A 27103-nucleotide genomic window follows, 5' to 3' on the forward strand; every position below is an offset into this window, starting at 1 on the left:
CAGATAGCAGAGAGGAAGCTGTTCCTGAATCATTGAGCGTGTGCCTTCAGGCTTCTGTACCTCCTCCCTGATGGTCGCAGCAAGAAAAGGGCATGTCCTGGGTGATGGGGGTCCTTAATGATGGATGTTGCCTTTTTGAGTCATTTTTCCTTAAAGAACTCATCAGGTATAACAATCTGCACAAAATATTTCACAATTCAGGAACTGTCACTGAAAGTTACCCCGTATGAGTATTGCTAAATATGCCATAATTATGGTAGAATGTTGTATTCTACATCTGAAGTTAATTCCATTGAAATAAATGGAACAACACCCGGAGACACAGGAAATATACGGACATGACTAATGCATGATTTCTTGCAGAAGATCCAGAACAGCTGGAAAGATGGCAGCTGGGATTTAATCTGGACAACTGTGTCGCATTTCGCAGGGCAAACCGATGAACGGTGAGAGGAATGAGGAGGGTGGTAGGAAAAATGGATCTGGGAATATAGAAACTGCATCACAGGTAGGTAGGGTTGGAAAGAGAGCTTTGGGCATATTGGCCTTCATAAATCAGAGTATTAGACCATAAAACATTGGAGCAGAATTAGACCATCTGGAAAATCGAGTCTGCTCCAACATTGAATCAATGGCTGATCCTGTTTTCCCCTCCTTAGCCCCACTTTCTGACTTCCTCCTCATAACCTTTGATGCCATGGCCAATCAAAAACCTATCAGGTACATCCAATGACCTGGCCTCCACAGCTGGCTGTGGTAATAAATGTCACAAATTCACCGCCCTCTGCCTAAAGAATTTTCTCTGCATCTCTGTTTTAAATGGATGCCGCTCTACCCTGAAGCAGTGCCCTCTTGTCCTAGACTTCACCACCATGGGAAACATCCTTTCCACATCTACTATGTCTAGGCCTTTCAACATTTGAAAGGTTTCAATGAGATCCCCCCTCACCCTTCTAAATTCCAGTGAGTACAAACCCAGAGCCATCAAATATTTTTTGTTTGATAATCCTTTTATTCCCCAAATCATTCTTATGAACCTACTCTGGACACTCTTCAATGCCAGCACATCTTTTCTAAGATAAGGAGCCCAAAATTGTTCACAATACTCAAGGTGAGGCCTCACCAGCATCACATCCCTGCTCTTGTATTCTAGACCTCTTGAAATGAATGCTAACATTGCATTTGCCTTCCTCACCACTGACTCGACCTGCAAATTTACCTTTAGGGTGTTCAGCAAAAGGACTCCCAAGTCCCTTTGTATCTCTGGATTTTCTCCCTGCTTAGAAAATATTCTGCACATTTATTTCTTCTACCAAAGTACATGACCATGCATTTTCCAATACTGTATTTCATTTCCCACTTTCCTGCCTATTCTCCAAATCTAAGTCCTTCTGCAACCTTCCTGTTTCCTGAACTCTACATGCCCCTCCACCAATCTTTGTATCATCTGCAAAGCTGGCATCAAAGCCATCTGTTCCATCACTAAATCATTGATATAGAGCAGAAAAAGAAGTGGTCCCAACATCGATCCCTGCGGAACAACACCGGTCACTGGCAGCCAACTAGAAAAAGATCCTTCTATTCCCACTTGCTGCCTCCTACCAATCAGCCAATTCTCCAACTATGCTAGTGACTTTCCAGTAATAGTATGGGCTCTTAACTTGGTAAGCAGTCTCATGTGTGGCACCTTATCAAAAGCCTTCTGAAAGTCCAAATATACATCTACTTTATCCCCTTTATCTATCCTACTTGTAATCTCCTCAAGGAATTCCAACAGGTTTGTCAGGCAGATTTTCCCTTGCTGACTTTGTCCTATCTTGTCCTGTGTCACCAAGTACTCCATAACCTCATCCATAACAATTGACTCCAACATCTTCCCAAACACTGAGGTCAGGCTATCTGGTCTTTAAATTACTATATACTGCCTCCCTCCTTTCTTAAAGAACAATTTTCCAGTCCTCTGGAATCATGCTAGAGTCCAGTGATTCTTGAAAGATTACTAATGCCTCCACAATCTCTACTGCAACCTCTTTCAGCACCCTAGGGTGCCGTTCATCTGGTCTGGGTGACTTGTGTACCCTTAAGGTCTTTCAGCATGTTGAGCACCTTCTCCCTTCCCCCTCCACTCACTTTCTTCCTTCGCACCCTTCAATACCTGGCACACTGCTTGTGTCTCCACAGTGAAGACTGATGCAAGATACTTATTTAGTTCATCTGCCATCTCCTTGGCCTCCATTAATATTTCTTCAGCTGATTTTTTTTTTTAGCATTGGGTACAGAAGTTGGGATGTTATGTTGAAGTTGCATAAGACATTGGTGAGGCCAAATTTGGAGTACTGTGTGCGGTTTTGATCACCTACCAATAGGAAAGATGTAAACAAGGTTGAAAGAATACAGAGAAAAAATATAAGGATGTTTCTGGGTATGGAGGAAAGATTGAATACGTTAGGACTATATTCCTTAAAGTGTAGAAGACTGAGAGGAGATTTGAAAGAGGTCAACAAAATTATGAGAGGTATAAATAGGGTGAATGCAAGCAGGCTTTTTCTACTGAGGTTGGGTAGGACTATAATCAGAGGTCGTAGGTTAAGGGTGAAAGGTGAAGTTTAAGGGGAACATGAGGAGAAACTTCTTCAGTCAGAGGGTTGTGACTGTGTGGAATGAGCTACCAGCACAAGTGGTGCGTGCAAGCTCAATTTTTCAATGTTTAAGAGAAGTTTGGATAGGTACATGGATGGTAGGGGTTCGTGTCAAGTTTGTCACCTGTGTGCCTTCTTGTATGACGTGGGTGATCATGGTCTTTCCATAATAATTGTTCTTGTCAATTTTTTCCCTACAGAAGTGGTTTGCCATTGCCTTCTTCAGGGCAGTGTCTTTACAAGATGAATGACCCCAGCCATTTTCAATGTTCTTCAGAGATTGCCTGGCATCTGTGGTTGCATAACTAGGACTTGATATGCATCAGGGGCTCTACGACCATCCACCACCTGCTCACATGGGTTCACATGACCCTGATTGGGGGGAGGGGAGCTAAGCAGGTGCTACACCTTGCCTAAGGGTGACTTGCAGGGTGGTGGAGAGAAGGAGAGTCTTACACCTTCTTTGGTAGAGACATATCTCCTCCCTGTCACATGATGAGGAGGATAGATAGGGTAAATGCTGGCAGACTTTTAACACAGGTTTGTTGAGGCTGGGATAGAGGTAATAGGTTAAGGGTGAAAGTTGAAATATTTAAGGGAAACCTCTTCACTCAAAGATAATGTGAGTGTGGAATAAGCTGCTAGTGGAAGTGGTAGATGTAGATTTTATACCAACAGTTAAGAATACGATATGAAACGCTGTCATAGGAAAGCAACGTTCTGATTGATCTTTCATCGATTCTGTTATAGTTACTGTTCTACAGATTTGCCGAGTATGCCCGCAGGAATAAAAGAACCTCAGGGTGGTATGTGATGACATATGTATTCTGATAATGAAAGTTACTTTGAACTTTGGATAAGTACATGGATGGGAGGAGTATGGACGGCTCTGGTCCAGGTATAGGATGATGGGATTTGGCAGAGTAACAATTTGTCACAAATTGTCTCATTCTCAGCTGGGCACGTTATGACTCTATGAATGAAAAGAAGGGTACAAATTAAATACAATGAACAATTTACCTTCAGTTTTCGAAATCCTTTTCAAATTCATCTCACGTCCATTGACCCTTGCAGTATTTTTGTTCAAATCCACAGCACATTGCTGGCCGTGAAATATGAAAGTAATTTTAACCTTTTGTTCAGTGAACGCCTTTTCCAGTATCAGGTTTGTAGTACTGTCAAATGCTGTGAATTGACTGCCAACTTGAAACTGCCATTCAACCAAATTTTTGACAAGTTCCTCATCTCTTTTTTCAGATTCTTCTTTTCTGATGTCATCAATCATTTCCTGAATTTTTGTAAAGGCATTCAGAACATCCTTTGTGATACCACAGATTTTTATCTGAGCTCCAGACTGGTTACGTTGTAGTTCCAAAGAGATTTGAAGACTTTTCTGAAGATGATGTAATTTTTCACATTCATTTTTAGAGAATTTAAATAAAAAATCATTAACAATAACTTCTTCACTCTGCTCTTTTGAAACCTTACTTTTTATGAAGGTTATAGTATTTTCAATAGTTTGTACATTGTCTCCACAAATCTCAAAATGAGTTGTCTCTATCCCATCTTTGAATTCGATATTTTCTTCAATGAAGGAGGCTGCATTTTCTTTCTTCGGTTCCCCAAAAAACACTGATGTAATTGCATCTAATATTAGCAGGAAAAAAATTCACAAAATTACATAAAAGCATTGTATGCAGAAACACAGAACAGAAACGGGATGCATGGTGTAACTTGCCACATCAACATACGTTCCACCTGATCCTCCTCTCTCTTTTTGTATTTAAATTTATAAACTTTGTCTACTACTCCCTTTCCTTAAATGTGCTGTTTGCTTCAACATTTGGTAGCTATTTTCACTCTAGTCTCACCCTAACCATGGACTTTTTACTCTCCTCAAATCCGGTAGGTGCTACAAGAGCCTCCACTGCCGCACCAGCAGGCACAGGAAGAGCTTCCTCCCTGAGGCTGTGACCCAGCTGAACCTCACATCACAGCACTAAGCAGTATTGCATCCATATTGTACTGTCTCAGTACATTTATACTTGTTTGCTGTAGCACTTACTTCTCTTTCCCAGTTATTTTGTAAATAATACTATTCTTTTTCACTTCTGGTTAGATGCTAACTGCATTTCATTGGCTTTGTATCTGTACTCGACACAATGACAATAAAGTTGAATCTAATCTAATCTAATCCTCACCAATATTTGCATGAAAATCATTGTAACATCTACACTAATCATGGACAAAATCCCCCCATGTTCACTCCATCAAAACACTTGGTAATTTTAATAAAGGAGTCTGTTAGTCTGCTATGGTCATCAACTGTTTCCAGTGCTCCCGGTGTGGCCTCCTGTATATCAGTGAAATCTGACGTTGGTTGCCAGACAGCCTCGCTGAGCACCTACACTCCGTCTGCAAAAAAAGCACACGATTTCCTAGTGGTCACCCAATTTAATTCCACTTCCCATTCCCATATGTCAAGTCCATGGCCTTCTCTGCTGCTGCCATGAGGCCACACTCAGTTTGGAGGAGCAACGCTTTATATTCCGCCTGAGTAGCCTCCAACCTGATGGCATGAATATCAATTTGTCAAATTTCTGGTAACGCACCCTCCCCTTCACCATTTCCATTTCTCTCTCTGATCTTATCTCCTTACCTGCCCACCACCTCCCTATGGTGCTCCTCCCCCTTCCCTTTCTTCCATGGCCTTCTGTCCTCTCCTATCAGATCCCTTCTCCAGCCCTTACCTCTTTCAGCGAATGACTTCCTAGGTCTTTACTTCACCCCTCCTCCCCTTCTTACTCTGACTTCTCATCTTTTTTTCTCCAGCCCTGATGAAGGGTCTTGGCCTGAAACGTCAAATGTAAACTCTAAACAGTAATTATCACAATACTTTTAGGAAATGTCACAAGCCATCTTCTTGGCTTTGAAGAAATGCCCATTACACCCACTATTTGCTTTCCCTCGTGAGACCAGACATAAAATTTTTATTTTCCTTAATCCCTGAATCTACATTTCCTGACCTTGGGCACTAGCCATTGTAGCAGCACCTTATCAAAGGGTTCTAAAAATTTATATCTACAATGTAACTATTGTTAATGCCTTGTTTAACCTTTTAAGCAAGATTTTACTTTTGAACTCTACATTGAGAATTCTTGTTTCAAAAGTTTTGTCCATTAACCTCTCTTAACGGGAATCCATTATTTTACTTACATTTAACATTAAACTGACTGGTCCACTATTCTCTATTCCTTAAATACAGAATATACATTAGATTTCACTATGCCTCTGACAATGTCTTGTATATAGTACATCATTGACCTGAACTGAACTAAACTGAATATTCCTGGACTTCGATGACTTTGTGGTTGATGATTTACATTGTGTTTTTCACCAGTTTTTTTGCCGTTTGAGTGATTTGTCCTCCCCCCACCCCCGCATGTTGGGTGTTTGATGTTTTTCTTTGACTGGGTTTACTTTATTTCATGGCTGTCTGGGGGAAGGCTAATCTCAGCGTTGTCTACTACATACATACTTTGATGATAAATGTACTCTGAATCTTGAACCTTTGAAGGTCTTTTGTATCTAAACATGCATGATGCAAACCTGTTTTATTTTCTTTGAGTTTTAGTTTATGTAATAAATCCTACTTTTCTATTTTAAAAGCATTTATCCTATTACTCATTCCAGAACAAAATATATTCTTCCTTTTAAAATATCTGATACTTACTTGTAATCTTTTTCATCATAGATTCATTAACTGGAATATTAGATCCTTCACGCATTTTCATCCTTTTGTGGAATTCACTTAACATTTGAGGTTGAAAAATTACGATGCGAATCTTCCGTAAAGAAGCCGAAGGTTTCTTCTGTATAAATTCCACAACTGAATCAATCATTGCATCAGCAACTTGGGAAGGGTTGACATTTCCTTGTCCTAGTGATTGGCATATAAACATTTTAAATTTACACATGTGATTTAACTTTCTAGCCACAATTAACACGAAGTGCCAGGCAGAAACACAGAAACTTAGGAGAACAGGCCATTTGTCCTTTCAACTTTGGAGAACCCCTCTACTGAGGTGTTGTGGGTGGAACTGAGGAATAAGAAATGCCTGATCACGTTAATGGGGCTATACTGGAAACCAACCAACAGTCCAGGGATTTAGAGGAACAAATTTGTAGAGAGACCTCAGGTTGTTATAGTAGGTGATTTTAACTTTCAACACATTGACTGGGACTCCCTTATTTTAAACAGACTAAATGGGAAAGAGTTTGTCAAACGTGTTCAAGAAAGTTTCCTTAATAAGTACATTTGTACATAAAAGTCTCAACAACAGAGTGTGTGATACTTGATCTGCTATTAGGGAACGAGATAGGACAGAAGTTTGTGTAGGGGAGCACTTTGCGTCTAATGAAGACAATGGCATTAGTTTCAAAGTAAATATAGAAAAAGATAGGTCTGGTCCATGGGTTGAGATTTCTAAATTGGATAAAGGCCAATAATGATAGCGTCATGAAGGATCTGCGAAGTGTGGATTGGGACAGGCTGTTTTCAGGCAAAGGTGTACTTGGTAGGTGGGAGGCCTTCAAAAGTGGAATTTTGAGAGTACAAAACTTGTATGTGCCTGTCAGAATAAAAGGTAAAGATAACGGCTTCAGGAAACCTTGGTTTTCAAGAGATAATGAGGCCATGATTAACAGAGGAATAGGCAGGTTAGTTTCTCTGTTCATCTGATTATGGCAACCCATTTCTTGGTTTCCTGGCAAATCATTTGATTGGCAGCAAAGAATCTGACTCTAATTTTTTAAAATTCAAACCTCATCAGTTCATGGCCAATGAAATCAGCACATTTCACATTACATTCACACATAATAATCTGAAGCAGTTACTTTTTCTGCATTATTTTTCTTCTATGTTTCTTTTATTTTCTATTTTAACCATTTTCTTACATTATTAAATATTTCAAATGTAAGGATGATGAGAGTTAAGATTAAACCCCATCTATACCATTCATAATTTGTATTCCTTTATCAAATCTCCTCTCAATCTTCTATGTTCCAAAGAATAAAACCCTAATCTATTCAACCTTTCCCTATAACTCAGGTTCTCAATTCCCAGTAATGTCCTTATAAATTTTCTGTTATCTTTCCTGGAGAAAGATGACCAAAACAGCACACAACACTCCAGATTTGGACATCTGGAACATAAATTGCCATCTCCTGCACTCAATACTTTATGAAGGTCAATGTGCGAAAAGTTTACTTTACAACCCTCTTTACCTCTAAGGCCACTTACAGGAAATTATGGATCTGTATTCCCAGATCTTTGCCCTACCGCTTACCATGCAAGTCTTACCCTGGTTTGTTTTCCCAAAATGCAGCAACTCACACTTGTCTGCATTAAATTCAATATGCCATTTTCAGCCCATTTTTCACACTGCAAGTTTTGATAGCCTTTCTCACTATCCCATGCCTCCAATCTTGGTGTCATCCACAATTTTGCAGATCCAGTTTACATTATCACCCAGATTGTTAATGTAGATGACAAGAAACAGACACAGCACTGATCCCTGTGCATACTACTAGGCAAAGGCCTCCAGTCAGAGAGATAACTATCTACTACCACTCTTTGCTTTTCTCCTCATGAAGCCATTGTCGAATCTTATTTACTACCTCTTGAATACCAAGTGACTGAACCTGCTTTACTCATCTCCCATGTGGGAGCATGTAAAAGGACTTGTAGACAGCATCAACTTTAGAAACATAGAAAACATAAGCACAATACAGGCCCTTCAGCCCACAAAGCTGTGCTGAACATGTCCCTACCTTAGAACTGCCTAGGCTTTATCCATAGCCCTCTATTTTTCTAAGTTCCATGCAGCCATCCAGGGGTCTCTTAAAACACCCTGTCATTTCTGCCTCTACCGCCGGCAGCCCATTCCACGCACTCACCACTCTCTGCGTAAAAAATTTGTCCCTGACATCTCCGCTGTACCTACTTCCAAGCACCTTAAATTTATGCCCTCTTGTGCTAGCCAATTCAGCCCTGGGGAAAAGCTTCTAACGATCCACACCATCATTGCCTGTCAGTATCTTGTACGGCTCTATCAAATCACCTCTCATCCTCCGTCGCTCCAAGGAAAAAAGGCCAAATTCATAACCTATTCTCATAAGGCATGCTCCCCAGTCCATACAACATCCTTGTAAATCTCCTCTGCACCCTTTCTATGGCTTCCACATCCTTCCTGTAGTGAAGCAACCAGAACTGAGCACAGTACTCCAAGTGGGATCTGACCAGGGTTCTATATAGCTGCAATATTACCTCTCAGAACTTTCCTGGTAACTTCCTTGAAAAACTGTAAGATAAATTAGACACAATTCACAATGCACAAAACTGTGTTGACTATCCCCAGTCCCAGTCTATCCAAATACTTATATATCCGGTCTCTTCGAATATCTTCCAATAAATTTCACACTGCTGGTGTCAGATTCACCGGCCTATAATTTCCGGCCTTAGAACAGTGGAAGAACATTTGCTGTCCTCCAATTTTCCAACACATCACCCATACCTATGGAAGTTTTAAATTCCTTTGTTAGGGCCCCTGCAATTTCTGCACAAGGTCTGAGGGAACACCTTATCAGCGTCTGGGGTTTTATCCACCCTGATTTTCCTCAAGACAATAAGCACCTCCTCTTCTGAAATCCATATACAGTCCATGAGCTCATTGCTGTTTCGCCTCACTTCTATAAACCCTGGGCCCATCTGAGTAAATACAGATGCAAACAATCTTTTTAAGATCTTCCCTATTTCATTAGCTACAAGCATAGATGACTATGCTGATCTTGAAGAGCATCAATTTTGTTCCTTGCTATCCTTTTGTTTTTAATATAACTGAAGAAACCCTCGGAATTCTCCTTCACCTTGTTTACTAGAGCAACTCCATGCTTTCTTTAGGCCCTGATGTCCTTCTTAAGTGTTTGTTTGCATTTTCTATTCTCAAGTACCTCATTTCATCCTTACTGCCTATATCTACTGTGCATCTCCTCTCTTTATTAACAGCATCTCTCGAAAAAATGCATTGTATTTTTGTATAACAACACAGTCCGAAGATGTGCTGGGACAGCCCTCAAGTGGCACCACACTTCCAACACCAACATAGTGAGCCCACAGCTATTAATCCTAACCTGTAGGTCCTTGACAGCTTGGGAGGAAATGGAGACCCCAGAAGAAGCCCATGTGATCACAGGGAGAAGAAAGGAAAGGAATGGTAAACTAAGGGAATCTCAGGTAAGAGAGCTGTTCAATTTAGTCAGGAAGGAAAAGCATGCACATGTAAGTTTCAGGATAGAATCCTGAACATTTGAAAAACCATGGCCTAATTAGCTATTGTATACGTGGCTTTGTGTGGGGCAAGTCATGTCTGATGAAAGTGATTGATGAAGAGCTCTGGATATTGGAGATTAGTAAGGTATTTGACAAGATCCCTCATGGTAGGCTCATTCAGGAGATCAAAATGCATGGGATCCATAATGATCTGTCCACTTGGATTCAAAATTGACATGGTGTAGGCTACTTTCTAAATGGGAAGTAAATTCAGTAGGATTCCTCATGTAGGATTTTCCCTAAAGGTTAATTTGCAAGTTAAGTTGGTAGTAAGGAAAGCAAATGCAATGTTAGCATTCATTTCTAGAGAACTGGAATATTGTAGTTATATTTAGAGATACAGTGCAGAAGAGGCCCTTCCAGCTCAATGAGGCAAACTGCTCACCAACCCACTATTTAACACTACCCTAATCATAGGACAATTTACAATGACCAATTAACCTAGCAACCGGTACGTTTTTAGACTGTGCGAGGAAACTGGAGCATTCGTAGGATATCCACGTGTTTCATGGGGAGAACTCCTTACAGACAATGCCGGAATTGAACTCCAAACTCTGCATTGCCCCAGACTGTAACAGCTTCGCGCTAACCGCTACACTACTGTGTCACCCTTTTTAAAAGCAAGCATGCAGTGCTGAGGCTTTACAAGGCATTTGCCAGAACACATCTGGAGTATTTCAAACAGTTTTGGACATCATATCTAAGAAAGGATATGCAGGGTGGTGAATCTGTGAAATTCATTTCCACAGACAGCTGTGGAGGTTAAGTCATTGGGTACATTTAAAGCAGAGATTCATAGGTTCTTGATTAGTAAGGGTGATAAAAGTTATGACAAGGAAGAAGAATGGGCCTGAGGGGGATAATAAATCAGCCAGGATCTAATGGTGGAGCAAACCCAAAGAGACAAGTGGCACTAATTCTCCTCCCATGTCCTATTGTCTTATAGAAAACAGAGGACAGGGGTCAACAAGACTTATTCTGGTTTGAAGTCTGTAACTAGAGGTGTCCTGCAGGGATCTGTTGGCTAGAAAGAATTAACATCTGTGAATTAGCTAACAGGAATAAACTAAGGGCAAGAGAAGCTGACAAAACAAATGTTTTTCTTCCTGCCATGTGGTCAAAGGAATGAAAGCTGCCATTTTGTGAGACTGTTCTTGCAGCCACCATTTTGTAATCTGTTTAGGGATGGCTCAACAAGAGCCAAACCTGAAACCATTTATTACATTATGTAAAAATAGCAAGCTTGTAGAAAGAATGCCCTGCGATCTGAAATAGCCTGAGCCCAGTGTTTGATGGGCCTGACTAAACAGGATTGAACCAGTCTGAAGCAAGTTACCTGTGGCACAAGTCTACCGCTTGTAGCCCCGAGTCAGATCCAACGAGAAGCTCACACAGGTCAGTCAGATGAGCCCAAGCCAACAAAGTCAACATGTAACAAATTGATCTGATCAGGACAAGGACAAGAATGGGCCACTTTGGGAGTATGGGCAGTATGAAACCAACCATTGCAGAAGTGGATGGTCCCACTGTGGAAACGTAGAGATTACATCAGGATCAAGATTCTATCTTGACATCCTCTTCAGATTTTGGTAATCGCAACATTACAGCATCTCTTACACAAATTATGAAATTAAGTTCACCAACTGCAGCATGCATTGTGGAAGTAAGCACTAGGGTATGCACTCTAATCTAAACTTAAGTATCTAAAACTACAATTGCTGCCTGTTTAATCTCAAACTGATTTTCAGACCAACTGCCTTCCCATTATCATAATCCACTAATGACATTCCCATACCTTACTGCATAATTCTTCTTATCCTCTCTCCTCCTCTTTGGCTGTCCATCGATTTTTGATGATGACTGAGGCCTGGGCAAGGTTGTATGGAAGACCTGCAGTTGCCCATGCTATGTCTCCCCTCTCCACGCCACTAATGTTGTCCAAGGGAAGGGAATTAGGACCTGTACAGCTTGGCACCGGTGTCATCGCAGAGCAGTGTGTGGTTAAGTGCCTTGCTCAAGGACACAACACGCTGCCTCAGCTAAGGCTCGAACTAGCGACCTTCAGATCATAGACCGATGCCTTATCCACTTGGCCATACGCCAATTCTTCTTATATACAGTAGTTGAACAACTTATATATGTAGATAGCTCCTGTCTTGGTCTGGATATTAATATGTTGGCTCTTCTCAGTGTATAAAGAAACTCCAAAAGGAGTGGGGAATAAAAAGCGTTAAGGGAAATACCAACCTGTACCAACGGCAGGGAAAGCAACTGAGGAGAATTTCAGTTGTTCACAGAGCTGAAGAACTTCACCAACTGTAGCTTTGATTTTAGTTGGATCTGGTTGTCCAACCATATGAATTATAGCTTGACACCGCAGTTTTCCTGCACTCGTTATTATTGTTGCACTGTTTGTCTGTGAGCCTATAAATTAAAGAAAGAATCACTTCATTTAATTTTTGCAGTCATTACATAAATAACAATTAAATTTTCCTGTCCACTAATATTTCAAAAATAAGACACAGGAGAAGTAGGCCATTCGGCCCATTGAGTCGGCTCCAACATTCCATCATTGTTGATTTATTATCCATCTCCCTCTAACCTCTAACTCGTGTGTGTTTGTGTGTGTATGTATGTCTCTCTCTCTCTCCCTCTCTTCCCAACCACTGAAGTCAGGCTAACTAGCCTAAAATTTCCTTTCTTCTGCCTCCCTCCATTCTCAAAGAGTGGAGTGACATTTGCAAATCTCCAGTCTACAAGACCATATCAGAGCAGAATTAGGCCATTTGGCTCATCGAGTCTGCTCTGCCACTTCATCATGGCCAATCCATTTTCCCTCTCAGCCTCCATCTTCTGCCTTCCCACTGTATACCTTCCTGCCCTGACCAATCAAGAATCTATCAATAGTTCCAGCAATGGTTTCAGTCCTCAGGAACCATTCCAGAATCTAGTGATTCTTGAAAGATCATTACTAATGCCTTCACAATCTCCTCAGCCATCTCTTTCAGAACCATGGGTGTAGACCATCTGGTCCAGGTGACTTTACTTCAGGTTTTTCAGCTTCCCAGACACCTTCCCCTTAGTAATAGCAATGACAGTCGCTTCTGCACCCTCCATCCCGATACTCTCGAATTTCTGGTATACTGCTGTTGACTATTTGAATAGAGGTTGTTAAATTTTTAAAAGTATTTTTAGAGATAAAGCATGGAACAGGCCCCCCTTCTGGCCTAATGACCCACACCTCCCAGCAACCCAACTATTTAATCCTAGCCTAATGACGGGACAACTTACAATCACCAATTAACCTGCTAAATGCTACGTCTTTGCACTGTGGGAGGAAAAACAAACACACAGACACAGGAAGAGCATACAAACTTTCTTACAGTTGACACCAGAATTGAACCCCAACTCCCCCCCCCCCACCCAAGTTGTGTGAATTTTAAAAATTTTTGACTTATGGCACTGTACAATATCTCACCTTACATCCCTATCGCTCACTGGTTTGCTAAACAACACAAGCTACCTCTTCCACAATGTGTTGATTTAAACCTTTTATTTGATTGTATAAAATCTTGCATGACTTCACCCCTCCAGCTTTGTAATGTTCTCAAAGTTCAGCATTCTTTCACCTTGTCAACCATGCACATGATTGACCCATCCACTGTTGGGTGGAGATACAGTACGTCCCTACCAAAGAAGGTGTAGGACACTCCTTCCCTCTGCTAGTCTGCAAAGCACCCTTGGGCAAGGTCTAGCCCCCTGCGCAGGGTCACATGATGCCATAGGAGTAGATGGTGGACGGTCGTATGAGCAGCTGGTGCACATCACAAACCATAATGGCTGGGGTCACATGTCTTGTAAAGTCACTGCCCGAGGAAGGCATTGACAAACCACTTCTGCAGAAAAAATTTCGAAGAACAATCATGGTCAAGGAAAGACAACGAAAACCCACTTCATACAACCTGGCATATAATGTGGAATTCCTTCTCCAAATCCTCCTGCAGATTTTCCTGTAATTCATTTTAAAAACCTGCTCATATCCTTCTTTGGACTCTGTCCATTCAGCATCTTTGTTAAACATTTGCTGTAGCACTGAGGAATGAGGAAGCTGGTACATCAGGAAACAGACACATTTCTGAGATCGGGGTAGAGCCCACACAAAGTACACTGCAGATGCTGTGGTCAAATCAAGACATACAAACAAGGGTAGAGTCAAGGAGCCTTGAAATATTTTGCATGTGTCGTCATGTCTGGGAGCATTAGCCACCCCGGAATAAGGGAACTTTGATATTCTGCACTTGGTATGAGTAACGAGAAAAATTTGGTGAGGGCAGTGGAATGAAATGTTTGCTTGAGGACATCCGAGATCTAGATATTGAAATATTAAAAAAAACAAAGTCAGAGGGTAAGTTGGGAAAAAGTGCATGGAGAATAGTCTTGGAAAAAAGTTTTATGTCAAGCATTAGGCCTCTGTGGTTCTGCTTTCTATTTCTGTTGTTCTGCCTTCTGACCTGCATAGAGCTGTTCTGGCAGCTCTATTGATACCTCTTCCATAATTAGAGAGGCACTGATTCTGTCTCAATACATTTCTTGATAATCTTACATAAAATCTTTGCCTTTGATTTAGTATACAGTACCTTGTAAAAGTATTCAGCCCCTAACACTTTGTTCACATAAATGAGTACTACAACCAGGAATTTTGATCAATTTCACCGAGATATTTTATTTCTGAATCACAGGTTCCTCTTTTCATAGAACAGCCCCCCTCACCAAAAAAAATAACTGAGAATTGTAAAGCATGATAAACTAAAAATTCAAAAACTAAAATGTCAACAGTTAAAGCTATTCATTCTCCTTTGATCATTACTGAGTTGAACCACCTCTCACAGCTACTATAGCCAGTAGTCTTTTGGGATATCAGATTTACGCCCCACATACTGCTTAGGGTTGAGGCCAAAAAGTTCCTCTTCAGTCTCATCCGACCACAAGACCTTCCTCCACATGTTTATATTATCTTCTAAGTGACACTTTGCGGGCAAGAATATGTTTTTTCTTTAGCTAGGGCTTCTTGCTTGCCACTGTTCCATAAATACCCATTTTGTACAAGCCCTTAGAGATTGTGGAACCATGAACATCATCTCCAGTTGCAGCCAGTGACTTCTGCAGCTCACTCAGAGTGGCTGTTGGCATCACAGTGGCCTCTCTTACAAGTGCCATTCTTCTCCGGCAGCTAAGTTTAGAGGGGCAACCTGACCTAGGCAGCATGGCTCTGGTTTCCGATTTTTTCCCCACTTTTTCACAATGGACCTCATTGAGCTCTGAGAGATGTTCAGTGTCTTTGAGATAGTCTTGTACCCTTCTCCAGATTTGTGCTTCTTTAATATAATTTCCCTGACTTGACTTGAATGCACTTTTGTCTTTGGTTTGGTTTGGTCTGTTGAAAATCTACCATACAGTTGTTCCTTACAGAGAACTGTATGAATTCATTGAAAACAAATGATTCTCTAATTCTCTAAATCAACAAATTGCATGAGTTGGTAAGGTAATATAAAGTATTGGATAGTAATTAAAAAAGGGATGAATACATTTTCAGCCTCACAATTTTGGTTTTTAAGTTTTAGTAAATTGTTGAAGTTTTGGAATTTTTCTTTTGATTTGACATGATGCACAATATTTTATAGATTAGCTCAACAAAAATACAACTTCAATATATTTTAAATTTAGAAAATGAGACAGCAAAATGTGAACATCATTGTGGGGGCTGAAAACATTTTCAAGGCACCATAATATTTTGCCAATTGGAAGCTTAAGTTTAATACTAAAATATTAAAATCCTATTGTACATTATAGGCAGAAAGGCAAAGAGATTGTTGAGCTGGAAGCTGCTTGGGTCTGTAAAAGAAAACAAATTCCAAACCTTTCTGATGGCACTCAGCTTCCACAGTTGGACCAGCAGCATTTAAAATCGCCTTGGAGACACCTGAAATTTAATCACAAATGAGATTTAATAGAAAAACTAGATTATTCTTAACCAGAGAAACACACACAAAATGCTGGAGGAAATCAGTTCTTAACCAACAAATGCCTTTTTATTGATCATATTTGATAACTTAAAAGGTAACTGTGCATGAATTGACAGATCTAAACTTGACAGTATTGCTGGTGGATTAATTCTAATTACAAACAACTATGTCTTTGCGTCACAAATCCAAGCATCTCTTTTTATTGTCTCCATTTTTAGTTTTCCTTTTTGGCAAAATGAAATGTGATTAAGTATGATCCTGCTTTACAGGTATCCCCATCTATCCAAAAGTACAGCTTTCCTATGAAACCTTTCGTAAACCGAAATAGTGTAAAGTGAAGAAGCAATTACGATTCATTTCTATGGGAAAATATTTTGAGCATTCCCAGACCCAAAAAATAACCTACCAAATTACACCAAATAACACATAAACACGCAGTTAACATGCAGTTCAAAGCTATGGTGGCTTGATGCTGAGATTCTGAGTGTTTGCTGAGAGAAAAAACAAACGCTGAACGCTATTTTTGCTTTTCGCCACTCTCGCTGCCTCTGTAACGGTTCGCTGCAAAACAAACGCTGAATGCTATTTTCGCTTTTCCCCTTTTTTCGTAAAAGCGAAAATCCTCTTTGGCTTTCTTTTGGATAGCGAAAACAGGTACTAATGTAGGTCTTTCATAAAGGTGAAGTGGCATAAAGCGAACTTTCGTAAAGCAGGGAATACCTGTATTGTAAACCAAAACAAAAGGCCTGATTTTTCTTACAGCATGGTGTCTACTGATTATCTCAATGGAATTTATATTGGGGCATTTTGTAAGCTTCTGAAATCATCACTAATCTGGTATCTATTCCCTTGAGGCATCACTCATGGAACATCTCTGAATGAAGAAAGAAACATCAAGATGATCTGATCAATTGGACAGAAGTGTCCTCAGCCGCAGACCTGAGATCTCGCTTGCAGATCTGATGAGCTCAACTCGGTCCTTGTGTGCTCTCTATGTGGAGTTTGCACGTGCTCCTTGTGACTGTGTGGAATGATGGAAACATTAAAAAGCCAAAGACTCCATATACAACCCTGAGATTAATTTTCTTACAGGTATACTCAACACATCCGTACTAGAATCACTCCATTTTTGCAATGCTGAATCTGTTAATGTCTATCTGTCCTGACTGAATATGGGACCTATAGAGCAGCAGACATACTTGGCAGATTCCTGACTGTGTGGCCGAATGCTTCACGATCTCAGGATCTGCCTGGAAGACGCGCACCTTTGGGGCTGGGAGATCGGAAGTCGTGGGCGACCTGGTTCCTTGCCGATTTCACTAACTGAAGTGCTATGAGACTGAAGCATCAAGACAGCAGGCGGTATACTTGCTAATCACCGTCTGCTCTCGGAGAAAGGCCCCTGTGCTCAAGCAATCCCTGTCTCTCTTTTATGACGGAGAAAATGCACCTGTTTGTCCCTGAGAAAGGGGGAACAGTGAGTTACTGGTCTCCACTCTCATTTTTGCAAGAGAGAGAGAGAGAGTCAGACAGGCAGGAGACGGGGGTGGGGGGGGAGTGGGGAGAAGGGGGGATGGGAGAGACTGCTGGGGGAGAGTATGGGATGGAGACTCAGCATCAAGACAGCAGGCTGTGTATTTGCTAATCACCGTCTGCTCTCAGAGAAAGGCCGCTGTGATCAAGCAATCCCCCTCTTTCTTCTTTGACGGAGAAAATGCAGCTGTTTGTCCTTGAGAAAGGGGGAACAGTGAGAACTAGTCTCTACTCTCGTTTTTGCAAATGAGTGAATGAGAGAGAGAGGGAGATATAGAGAAAGAGACAGACAGAGCTGGGGAGTGTGGGAGTGGGGGAGTGTGTGTGGATGTGGGGGGAGAGTGTGTGTGTGGAGGGAGAGCGTGTGTCTGGGGGGTGAGAGTGTGTGTGTGGGGGAGAGGAGAGTGTGTGTGTGGGGGTAGTGTGTGTGTGTGGGGAGGGGGTAGAGAGAGAGTGTGTGGGGAGGGGGTAGAGAGAGAGAGTGTGTGTGGAGGGGGGTAGAGAGAGAGAGTGTGTGGAGGGGGTAGAGAGAGAGAGTATATGTGTGTGTGGAGGGGGGTAAAGAGTGTGTGTGGAGGGGGGTAGAGAGAGAGTGTGTGTGTGGAGGGGGTGTAGAGAGAGAGAGTGTGTGTGTGTGTGTGTGTGGAGGGGGTAGAGAGAGAGAGAGTGTGTGCGGAGGGGGGTAGAGAGAGAGAGAGTGTGTGCGGAGGGGGGTAGATAGAGAGAGAGAGAGAGAGTGTGTGTGGGGGGGAGCGTGCGGGGGGAGGAAGACTCAGCAGCTTGAATGGTGGGTGGGGAGTCAGTGCTTCTCCTGGCATGGGGGAGGGTCAATACTTTTGCTACTGCTTGTGCAAAGGGGGTCAGGGTTTTCGATGTTTCTATCATTCTATGGGGTTTCTTTGTTTCATGGATGTCTGTGAAGGGAAAAATTTTTAGGTTGCATACCTTATAGCTACTCCAATATTAAATGTACTTTGAAACTTTTGAGATGTCTGGATTTTCCAATTTAATCACATCTGCAAGGTTAAAAGTTGCAATAACAACAAGGCACCATTGTACAATTGCAGTAAAATGCAGTCAATTCTTAGCCAATAAAATCAATATGAAAATTAAGGGAATTGGGTTCTTTTTCAAGTTATCTTAGAACAATGTGTTAAAATACCTGCTTTTAGTGTAAAATTGGCATTTGATGAGTTGACAATGACATCTGTGCTCTCCTTTGTTATATCTCCTGATACCACTTGTAGTAAGATTGGTCCTACTGGCATTTCAGCCTGACCAGGTGCCGTCTCAGATAGGTTTCCAATGAAAAGACCTGTAAAATGGTTCCAAGATATCTCAATTATACATTTCTTCATAGACCATTTTATTTTACTAATCAGATAGTCTTTAGAAACAGGATAATACATTGCTTATGCAGTCCTCATTTGTTTTTGTTTTTTGCAATCAGGCATGGGAAGGTCAACACTTAAAAGGTGGCTAGAGGGAATAAATCATCAAGATCTAGACAGACAAGAGAAAATCTGCAGATGCTGGAAATCTAAGCAACACACACAAAATGCTGGAGGAACTCAGCTGGCCAGGCAACATATATGGAAAACAGTACAATCGACATTTCCGGCCAAAACCCTTCAGTAAGACTGGAGAAAAAAAGCTGAGCAGTAGATGTAAAAGGTGGGGGAGGGGATAGGTGGAAGGATGAAGTAAAGCTGGAGGGAGAGGGATGAAGTGAAGAGCTGGGAAGTTAATTGGTGAAAGAGACAGAAGGAAATGGGAAAGAAAAAGGCAGAAGCACCAGAGGGAGGCGATGGGCGGTTAAGGAGATAAGGTGGGGGGGGGGGGATAAGGGGATGGGAAACAGTTGGGAGCAAGACCAGAAGTTTGAGAAACCCATGCTCGTGCCAACAAATGGAATATAAGATGTTGTTCTTCCAACGTTAACCGTAACCTCATCACAACAGTGGACAAGGCCACTGATGGACATATCGGAATAGGAATGGGAAATGGAATTAAAACGGGCGGCTACTGGGAGATCCCACTTGTTCTGGAGGACGGAGTGTAGATGCTCAGCGAAGTGGTCTCCCAAACTACGTTGGGTCTCACCAATATACAGGAGGCCACATCCGGAGGACCAAACACAGTATATGACCACAACAGACTCACAGGTAAAGTGTCGCTTCACTTGGTAGGACTGTTTAGGGCCCTGATTGTGAGGGAGGAAGTATAGGGGTAAGTGTAGCACTTGTTACACTTGGAAGGATAACTGCCAGGAGGGATGAATGGACAAGGGAGTCGCGTAGGGAGCAATGAGGGCAAGATGTACTTTGTAGTGGGATTCTGTTGGAGGTGGCGGAGGTTTCAGAGAATTATGTGCTGGACGTGGAAGCCGGTGGAGTGGTAGTTGAGGAAAAGAGGAACCCTATCCCTGGTAGGGTGGCAGGAGGATGGGGTAAGAGCAGATGTGCAAGAAATGGAAGAAACACGTTCGAGGGCAGCGTTGATGGTGGAAGAAGGGAAGCCCCTTTCTTTGAAAAAAGGACATCTCCTTTGCTTTAGAATGAAAAACTTCATTCTGAGAGCAGATGCAGTGGAGACAGTGGGATTGAGAGAAGGGGATGGCATTTTTACAAGTAGCAGCATGGGATGAGGTGTAGTCCAGGTAGCTGTGAGAGTCCATGGGTTTGTATTAGACGTTGGTAGATAAGCTGAGTCTGGAGAGAGAGACAGTGAGATTGAGAAAGGGAAGGGGGGGTGTCAGAAATGGGCTCAATTTGAGGGTAGGGTGGAAGCTGGAGGCAAAATGGATGAAGTTGATGAGTTCAGCATGGGTGCATCATCAATGCAGTCATCGATGTAGCATAGAAGAAGTGCGGGATGGTCACCAGTGTAGGCTTGGAACACAGACTGTTTCATATAGCCGACAGACGAGCAGAGCTGGGACCCATTGAGTGCCCTTTTGTTTGAAGGAAGTGGGAGGAGCCAAAGGAGAAATTATTTAGAGTGAGGACAACTTCCACTGGGCAGAGGAGGGTGGTGGTGGAGGGGAACTGGTTAGCTCTGGTGTCCAGAAAAAAAACAAGAGAGCTTTGAGGCCTTCCTGGTGGGAATGGAGGTGTATAGGGACTGGACTTCCATGGTAAAAATAAGATGATGGGGGCCAGGGAACCTGAAATTATTGAAAAGATCAAGAGTGTACGAGGTGCCACAGATGTAGTTTGGAAGGGACAAAACTAGACAGGCTGATTTCTCCTGAGTTTCTTTGAGTCGCTTGCATATTGTGTAAACTGTAGCCTTCTAGGGAGCTAGATATCATTCCAACATGCATAGTAAGTGATGAAAAGGACTGTGAGCAAGCAGAAAATGCATTTCTCACTGTAGAATGCACATCATCAATTTTCAGTGGCCCAAGGATGAAGATATTACATTTTCCCAGTGTCAGTAACCTCAAAACTTGTTACTAAACACATCCAGTAATTTTACTGCTCAGCTCATTTTCACTTCCTGAAGCAAGCCTGAAAAAGGACTCACAAATTTCCTTCAAAAGATTTAGTGGAGTATTTACGTTAAAAAATCTTCAGAGAGAGCGAAGAAGGAGAAGCAAAGTTTTTTATTAAAGTTTTAAATACTTGCAATCTGACAAAGATGAAGAAACTTTGCACTTGGCAACAAAGTATATTTTTTTATCTGTTTGTGATCTGGGAAAATAAACAAGATCTAATCAGCATTTGCAATAAACAGTGACCTACCCGTGGATTTCGGCTGATCAATAGGAACTGCAGTTTTTGGCTGCTTTGTAAAAACCTTTTGGAATTCCTGAGACATTGCCTACACAACAAAACACTGTTAGTATTCCAAGAAACACACTGAATCACCATCTTAATAATAAACTAGTCAGTTATACATCAGCGAGAATTCAGTGGTGCTCATTTTATCTTGTTGCAGTTTGCACAATTTTTTTTGCGTGGGGAGGGGGGGGGGTTTGGTGTCCTTGTTGCTATTTGTGCAATTTGTGGGGGGGGGTGATTGATGTTTTTCTTTGAACAGCTTCCATGGTTTTCTTTGTTTCCTGGAACATGAATCTCAGAGTTGTATACTGCATACATACTTTGATAATAAATATACCTTTGAACTTTATTGGAGAAGATTCTTAGAGACAGGATTTGTGAGCATTTGGATTAGGGTTAGCCAGCATGCCTTTTGTGAGGAGCAGCTCATGACTCATGAGTCAGACTGAATACTTTGAGGATGTGACAAAGCATATTTATGAATTTAGAGCAGTGCACGTGGTGCATATACAGTCGGCCCTCCTTATATGCGGATTCCGTATGCGCAGATTCAACCAACCGCGGATCGGGAAAACCCGGAAGTTCTCTCTCCAGCACTTGTTGCTTGAGCATGTACAGACTATTTTTTCTTGTCATTATTCCCTAAACAATACAGTATAACAACTATCTACATAGCAATTACATGGTATTAGGTATTATAAGTAATCTAGAAATGACTTAAAAGTACAGGCAGTTCCCAGGTTATGAATGAGTTCCATTCCTGAGTCCATCTTTAAGTTGGATTTGAAGTCGGAACAGGTACATCCGGTATTATTTAATGTCAGTTAGTCTAACGTTTTTCTTAGTATATAGTACATATTTTACCTTTCTATGCATATAAAACACTTAAGAAACATATGTATTTCAATAATTTAACCACTGCGTTGTTTAGTAATAATTGTAGCTTTCATCAGGGCAGGTCCTTTCACATTCTCCATTAAAATTGTTCCGATCGTTGACCGACTGTAGCCTAACACTTCTCCAATGACCGATGGCGTTTCACCTCTTTCTGATCACTTTATTACTTCCACCTTATTTTCAATCACGATCGTAATTATTTTCGTGAACAGAAACACTGCGGATTCAGAGCTGCGCCGCCGGGTCTTAACGTCCACCGCACGGAGACATGTTAAATAAAGTCCGGGGTTCCGCTGGGTCCTAAAGACCACTGCAGTGATACATGTTAAACAAGGGACTTGAGCATCCGCAAAGTTTGGTATCTGCAGGGGGTCCCAGTACCAATCCCCCACGGATAAGGAGGGCTGACTGTAGATCTTAGTAAGGCATTTGATAAGGTTCCCCATGGTAAGCCCATTCAGAAGATTAAGAGGCATGGGTTCCAGGGAAAATTGGCTGTGTGGCTTCAGAATTGGCTTTCACATAGAAGGAATAGAGTAGTTTGAGGTGGAATGTATTCTATCTTCAGGTTGGTGACCAGTGGTGTTCTGAAGGAATCTGTTCTGGGACCCTTGCTCTTCATGAGTTTTATAACTGAGGAAGAGTGGATTAGATAGTTTGTGGGTGACATGAAGGCTTGTGGTTGATGTGGATGATGTAGAAAGTTGTTGAGGGTTGCAAAGGGACATTGTTGGGATGCAGAGCTAAGTTGAGAAGTGACAGACAGTGTTCAACCTAGAGAAGTGTGAGGTGATCCACGTTGGATGGTTGAATCTGTCGCAGACTACAGGGTTACTGGCCATATTCTTAACAGGGTGGGGGAACAAAGAGATACAACATAGAATAGTTCAGCACAGTTCAGGCCCTTTGGCCCACAATGTTGTGCCCACCCTTAAACCCTGCCTCCAATATATCCCCCCACTTTAAATTCCTCCATATAACTGATTTTGGAGTCCATGTCCATAGGCCCCTCAAAGATGCTGCACAAGTTGATAGGGTTGTTGAGCAGGTGTATGGTCTGTTGTCCTTCATCAATCACAGAATTGTGTTCAAGAGTCACATGGTAATCTCAGCACTTAATACCATCATTCCCACAATCCTGATTGAGAAGTTGCAGAACCTGGGCCTCTGTACCTCCCTCTGCAATTGGATCCCTGACTTCCTAACTGGAAGACCACTATCCATGCAGATTGCCAAGAAAAACATTTCAGGATGTATTTTGTATACATTTCTCTGACATTAAACTTAATCTTTGAACCTTAACATATCCTCCTCGCTGACAATCAACACTGGCGCACCTCAGGGGTGTGTGCTTAGTCCACTGCTCTACTCTCTCTATATATATGTATATATGACTGTGTGGCTAGGCATAGCTCAAATGCCATCTATAAATTTGCTGATGATACAACCATTGTTGGTAGAATCTCAGGTGGTGACCAGAGGGCATACAGGAGTGAGATATGCCAACTAGTGGAATGGTGCAGCAGCAACAACCTGGCACTCAACGTCAGTAAGACGAAAGAGCTGATTGTGGACTTCAGGAAGGGTAAGACAAAGGAACACATACCAATCCTCAGAGAGGGATCAGAAGTGGAGAGAGTGAGCAGTTTCAAGTTCCTCAGTGTCAAGATCTCTGCGGGTCTAACCTGGTCCCAACATATCGATGTAGTTATAAAGGAAGAAAGACAGGAGCTATACTTTATTAGGAGTTTGAAGAGATTTGGCATGTCAACAAGTACACTCAAAAACTTCTATAGTTGTACCCTGGAGAGCATTCTGACAGGCTGCATCACTGTCTGGTATGGAGAGACTATTGTACAGGACCGAAAGAAGCTGTATAAGGTTGTAAATCTAGTCAGCTCCATGATTGGTACTAGCCTACATAGTACCCAGGGCATCTTCAAGGAGAGGAGTCTCAGAAAGGCAGTGTCCATTATTAAGAATCCCCAGCACCAAGGGCAGACCCTTTTCTCACTGTTACCATCAGGTAGGAGGTACAGGTCCTGAAGGCACACACTCAGCCATTCAGGAACAGCTTCTTCCCCTCTGCCATCTGATTCCTAAATGGACATTGAACCTTTGGACACTATCTTTTTTTAAAAAAGATACAATAATTCTGTCTTTGCAGTTCTTTAAAAAATCTGTTACATATACATATAGTGTAATTGATTTACTTTTTTATTTATTATTATATTTTAATTTTATTTATTATTATTTTTTCTCTCTGCTAGATTATGTATTGCATTGAACTGCTGCTACTAAGTTAACAAATTTCACGACACATGCTGGTGATAATAAACCTGATTCTGATTCTATCACAACTCTATAAAACCCTGGTTAGATCACACTTGGAATATTGTATTCAGTTCTGGTTGCCTCATTATAGGAAGTGTGTGGAAGCTTTAGAGAGGGTGCAGAGGAGATTTACTATGTTGCTGCCTGAATTAGAGAACAGGTTATGAGGATAGACTGAACGATCTCGGGGTTTTTTCTGAAGCTAAGGAGGAGGAGAAGGTATTTGATAAAGGTGTACAAAATGACTTTTCTTCAAGATGGAAATGGCTAATACAAGGGGGCATAATTTTAAGGTGATTGGAGTAAAGTATAGAACTGATGTCAGAGGTAAGCTGTTTTTTTAAATACACAGAGAGTCATGGGTGCATGGAATGAAACGCCAAGGGCGGTGGTAGAGGCAGATACATTAGGGACGTTTATGAGACTCTTGGATAGGTATATTGATGTAAGAAAAAAATGGAGAGCTTTATGGGAGGGAAGAGTTAGATTGACCTTAGAGTAGAATCATAGAAAACCTACAGCACAATACAGGCCCTTCGGCCCACAAAGCTGTGCTGAACGTGTCCTTACCATAGAACTACCTAGGCTTACACATAACTCTCTTGTTTTTCTAAGCTCCATGTAGTCATCCAGGAGTCTCTTAAAAAACCCTATCATTTCTGCCTCCAGCACCGTTGCCGGCAGCCAATTCCATGCACTAACCACAATCTGCGTAAAAAACTTACCCGACATCTCCTCTGTACCTACTTCCAAGCACCTTAAAACTGTGCCCTCTCGTGCTAGCCATTTCAGCCCTGGGAAAAAGCCTCTGACTATTCACAAGATCAATGCCTCTCATTATCTTATACACCTCTATCAGGTCATCTCTCATCCTCCGTCATTCCAGGGAGAAAAGGCCGAGTTCACTCAACCTATTCTCATAAGGCATGCTGCCCAATCCAGGCAACATCCTTGTAAATCTAGTAGGTTAAAAGGTTGACACAACATTGTGGGTAGTTATATTCTATGTTCAAAGTTCCATGATGTTGGGTAAAAGTAAAGGAAACCTACTAAAAAAGGACAAAGTATAAACACGAGATTTGGTAAAGCTGGAACAACGCATACAAAACGCTGGAGGAACTTGCCCTCCTCTGCTGCCATGATGAGGCTAAACTTAGGATGAAGGAGCAACACTGGGTATCCATCTGGGTAGTCTCCAACCTGATGCACGAACATCGATTTCTCTAATGTCCAGTAATTACTCACAACACCCTTTTCTCCTTTTCCATTCTCCATCTGGTAAACCTCTCACACCTTCCCATCACCTCCCTTAACTGTTGTTGGCGAAATTTCAGACGGTGATGAGGAGGCTACAGGACTGAGATAGATCAGCTGGTTGAGTGGTGTCACCACAACAACCTTGCGCTCAGCATCAGTAAGGCCAAGGAACTGATTGTCGACTTCAGGAAGGGGAAGTTGAGGGATCACACACCAGAGCTCACTGAGACAGACAGACAGACACACTTTATTGATCCCGAAGGAAATTGGGTTTTGTTACAGTCGCACCAACCAAGAATAGTGTAGAAATATAGCAATATAAAACCATAAATAATTAAATAATAATAAGTTAATTATTCCAAGTGGAAGTAAGTCCGGGACCAGCCTATTGGCTCAGGGTGTCTGACACTCCGAGGGAGGAGTTGTGAAGTTTGATGGCCACAGGCAGGAATGACTTCCTATGACGCTCAGTGTTGCATCTCGGTGGAATGAGTCTCTGGCTGAACGTACTCTTGTGCCTAACCAGTACATTATGGAGTGGATGGGAGACATTGTCCAAGATGGCATGCAACTTGGACAGCATCCTCTATTCAGACACCACCGTCAGAGAGTCCAGTTCCACCCCCACATCATCACTGGCCTTACGAATGAGTTTGTTGATTCTGTTGGTGTCTGCTACCCTCAGCCTGCTGCCCCAGCACACAACAGCAAACATGATAGCACTGGCCACCACAGACTCGTAGAACATCCTCAGCATCGGGATCAGTAGTGGAAAGTTTTTATTTGCTGGGTGTTAACATCTTTGAAGACCTATCACCTCCTGGCTTCTCACTCCATCCCTACTTCCCCACCCACACACCTTCTCCCCCTTTCCTGGTCTCACCCTTCACCTGCCGGTTTGCAATCCTTCTCCTCCCTGCACCTTCCGATTCTGGTTTCAGCTCACTTCCTTCCCAGTCCCCATGAAGGGTCTCAGCCCAAAGTGCCAATTGTTTATTTCCCTCCAGAGATTCTGCCTGACTTGCTGAGTTCCTCCAGCATTTTGTGTGTTGCTGAACAAAGATATCTACTGGTATCAGGTCTATAGTAGAGTCATAGAAAAGTACAACACTGAAACAGGCCCTTTGGACCATCTGGTCCATGCAGAGTCATTGAAACTGCCCACTCCCATTGACCTGCAATGTGACCATAGCCCTCCATATCCCTCTCATCCATGTACCTGTCCAAGCTTCTCTTAAAACATTG

General features: G+C 42.0%; 1 protein-coding gene and 1 long non-coding RNA gene across 3 annotated transcripts in view; one reads left to right on the forward strand and one right to left on the reverse strand.

The window, feature by feature from the left end:
* LOC140728592 (uncharacterized) overlaps nucleotides 1-1146 on the forward strand; it is a 42417-nt gene extending 41271 nt beyond the window's left edge. The window contains exon 3 of the long non-coding RNA XR_012099113.1: nucleotides 364-1146. This is a non-coding gene — a long non-coding RNA (uncharacterized lncRNA). The remainder of the gene's footprint in view (nucleotides 1-363) is intronic.
* Nucleotides 1-27103, reverse strand: part of LOC140728590 (protein mono-ADP-ribosyltransferase PARP14-like) — a 75654-nt gene that overhangs the window by 9418 nt on the left and 39133 nt on the right. For both annotated transcript variants that reach the window (XM_073047560.1, XM_073047561.1), the window contains 6 exons: nucleotides 21332-21410; nucleotides 18748-18900; nucleotides 15947-16009; nucleotides 12277-12453; nucleotides 6373-6579; nucleotides 3660-4286 (listed from right to left, as the gene is read on the reverse strand). In XM_073047560.1, the coding sequence (XP_072903661.1) occupies nucleotides 3660-4286; nucleotides 6373-6579; nucleotides 12277-12453; nucleotides 15947-16009; nucleotides 18748-18900; nucleotides 21332-21410 (1306 nt within the window). The remainder of the gene's footprint in view (nucleotides 1-3659; nucleotides 4287-6372; nucleotides 6580-12276; nucleotides 12454-15946; nucleotides 16010-18747; nucleotides 18901-21331; nucleotides 21411-27103) is intronic.

Source organism: Hemitrygon akajei, chromosome 5, assembly GCF_048418815.1.
Source record: "Hemitrygon akajei chromosome 5, sHemAka1.3, whole genome shotgun sequence".
Taxonomy (NCBI): Eukaryota; Metazoa; Chordata; class Chondrichthyes; order Myliobatiformes; family Dasyatidae; genus Hemitrygon; species Hemitrygon akajei.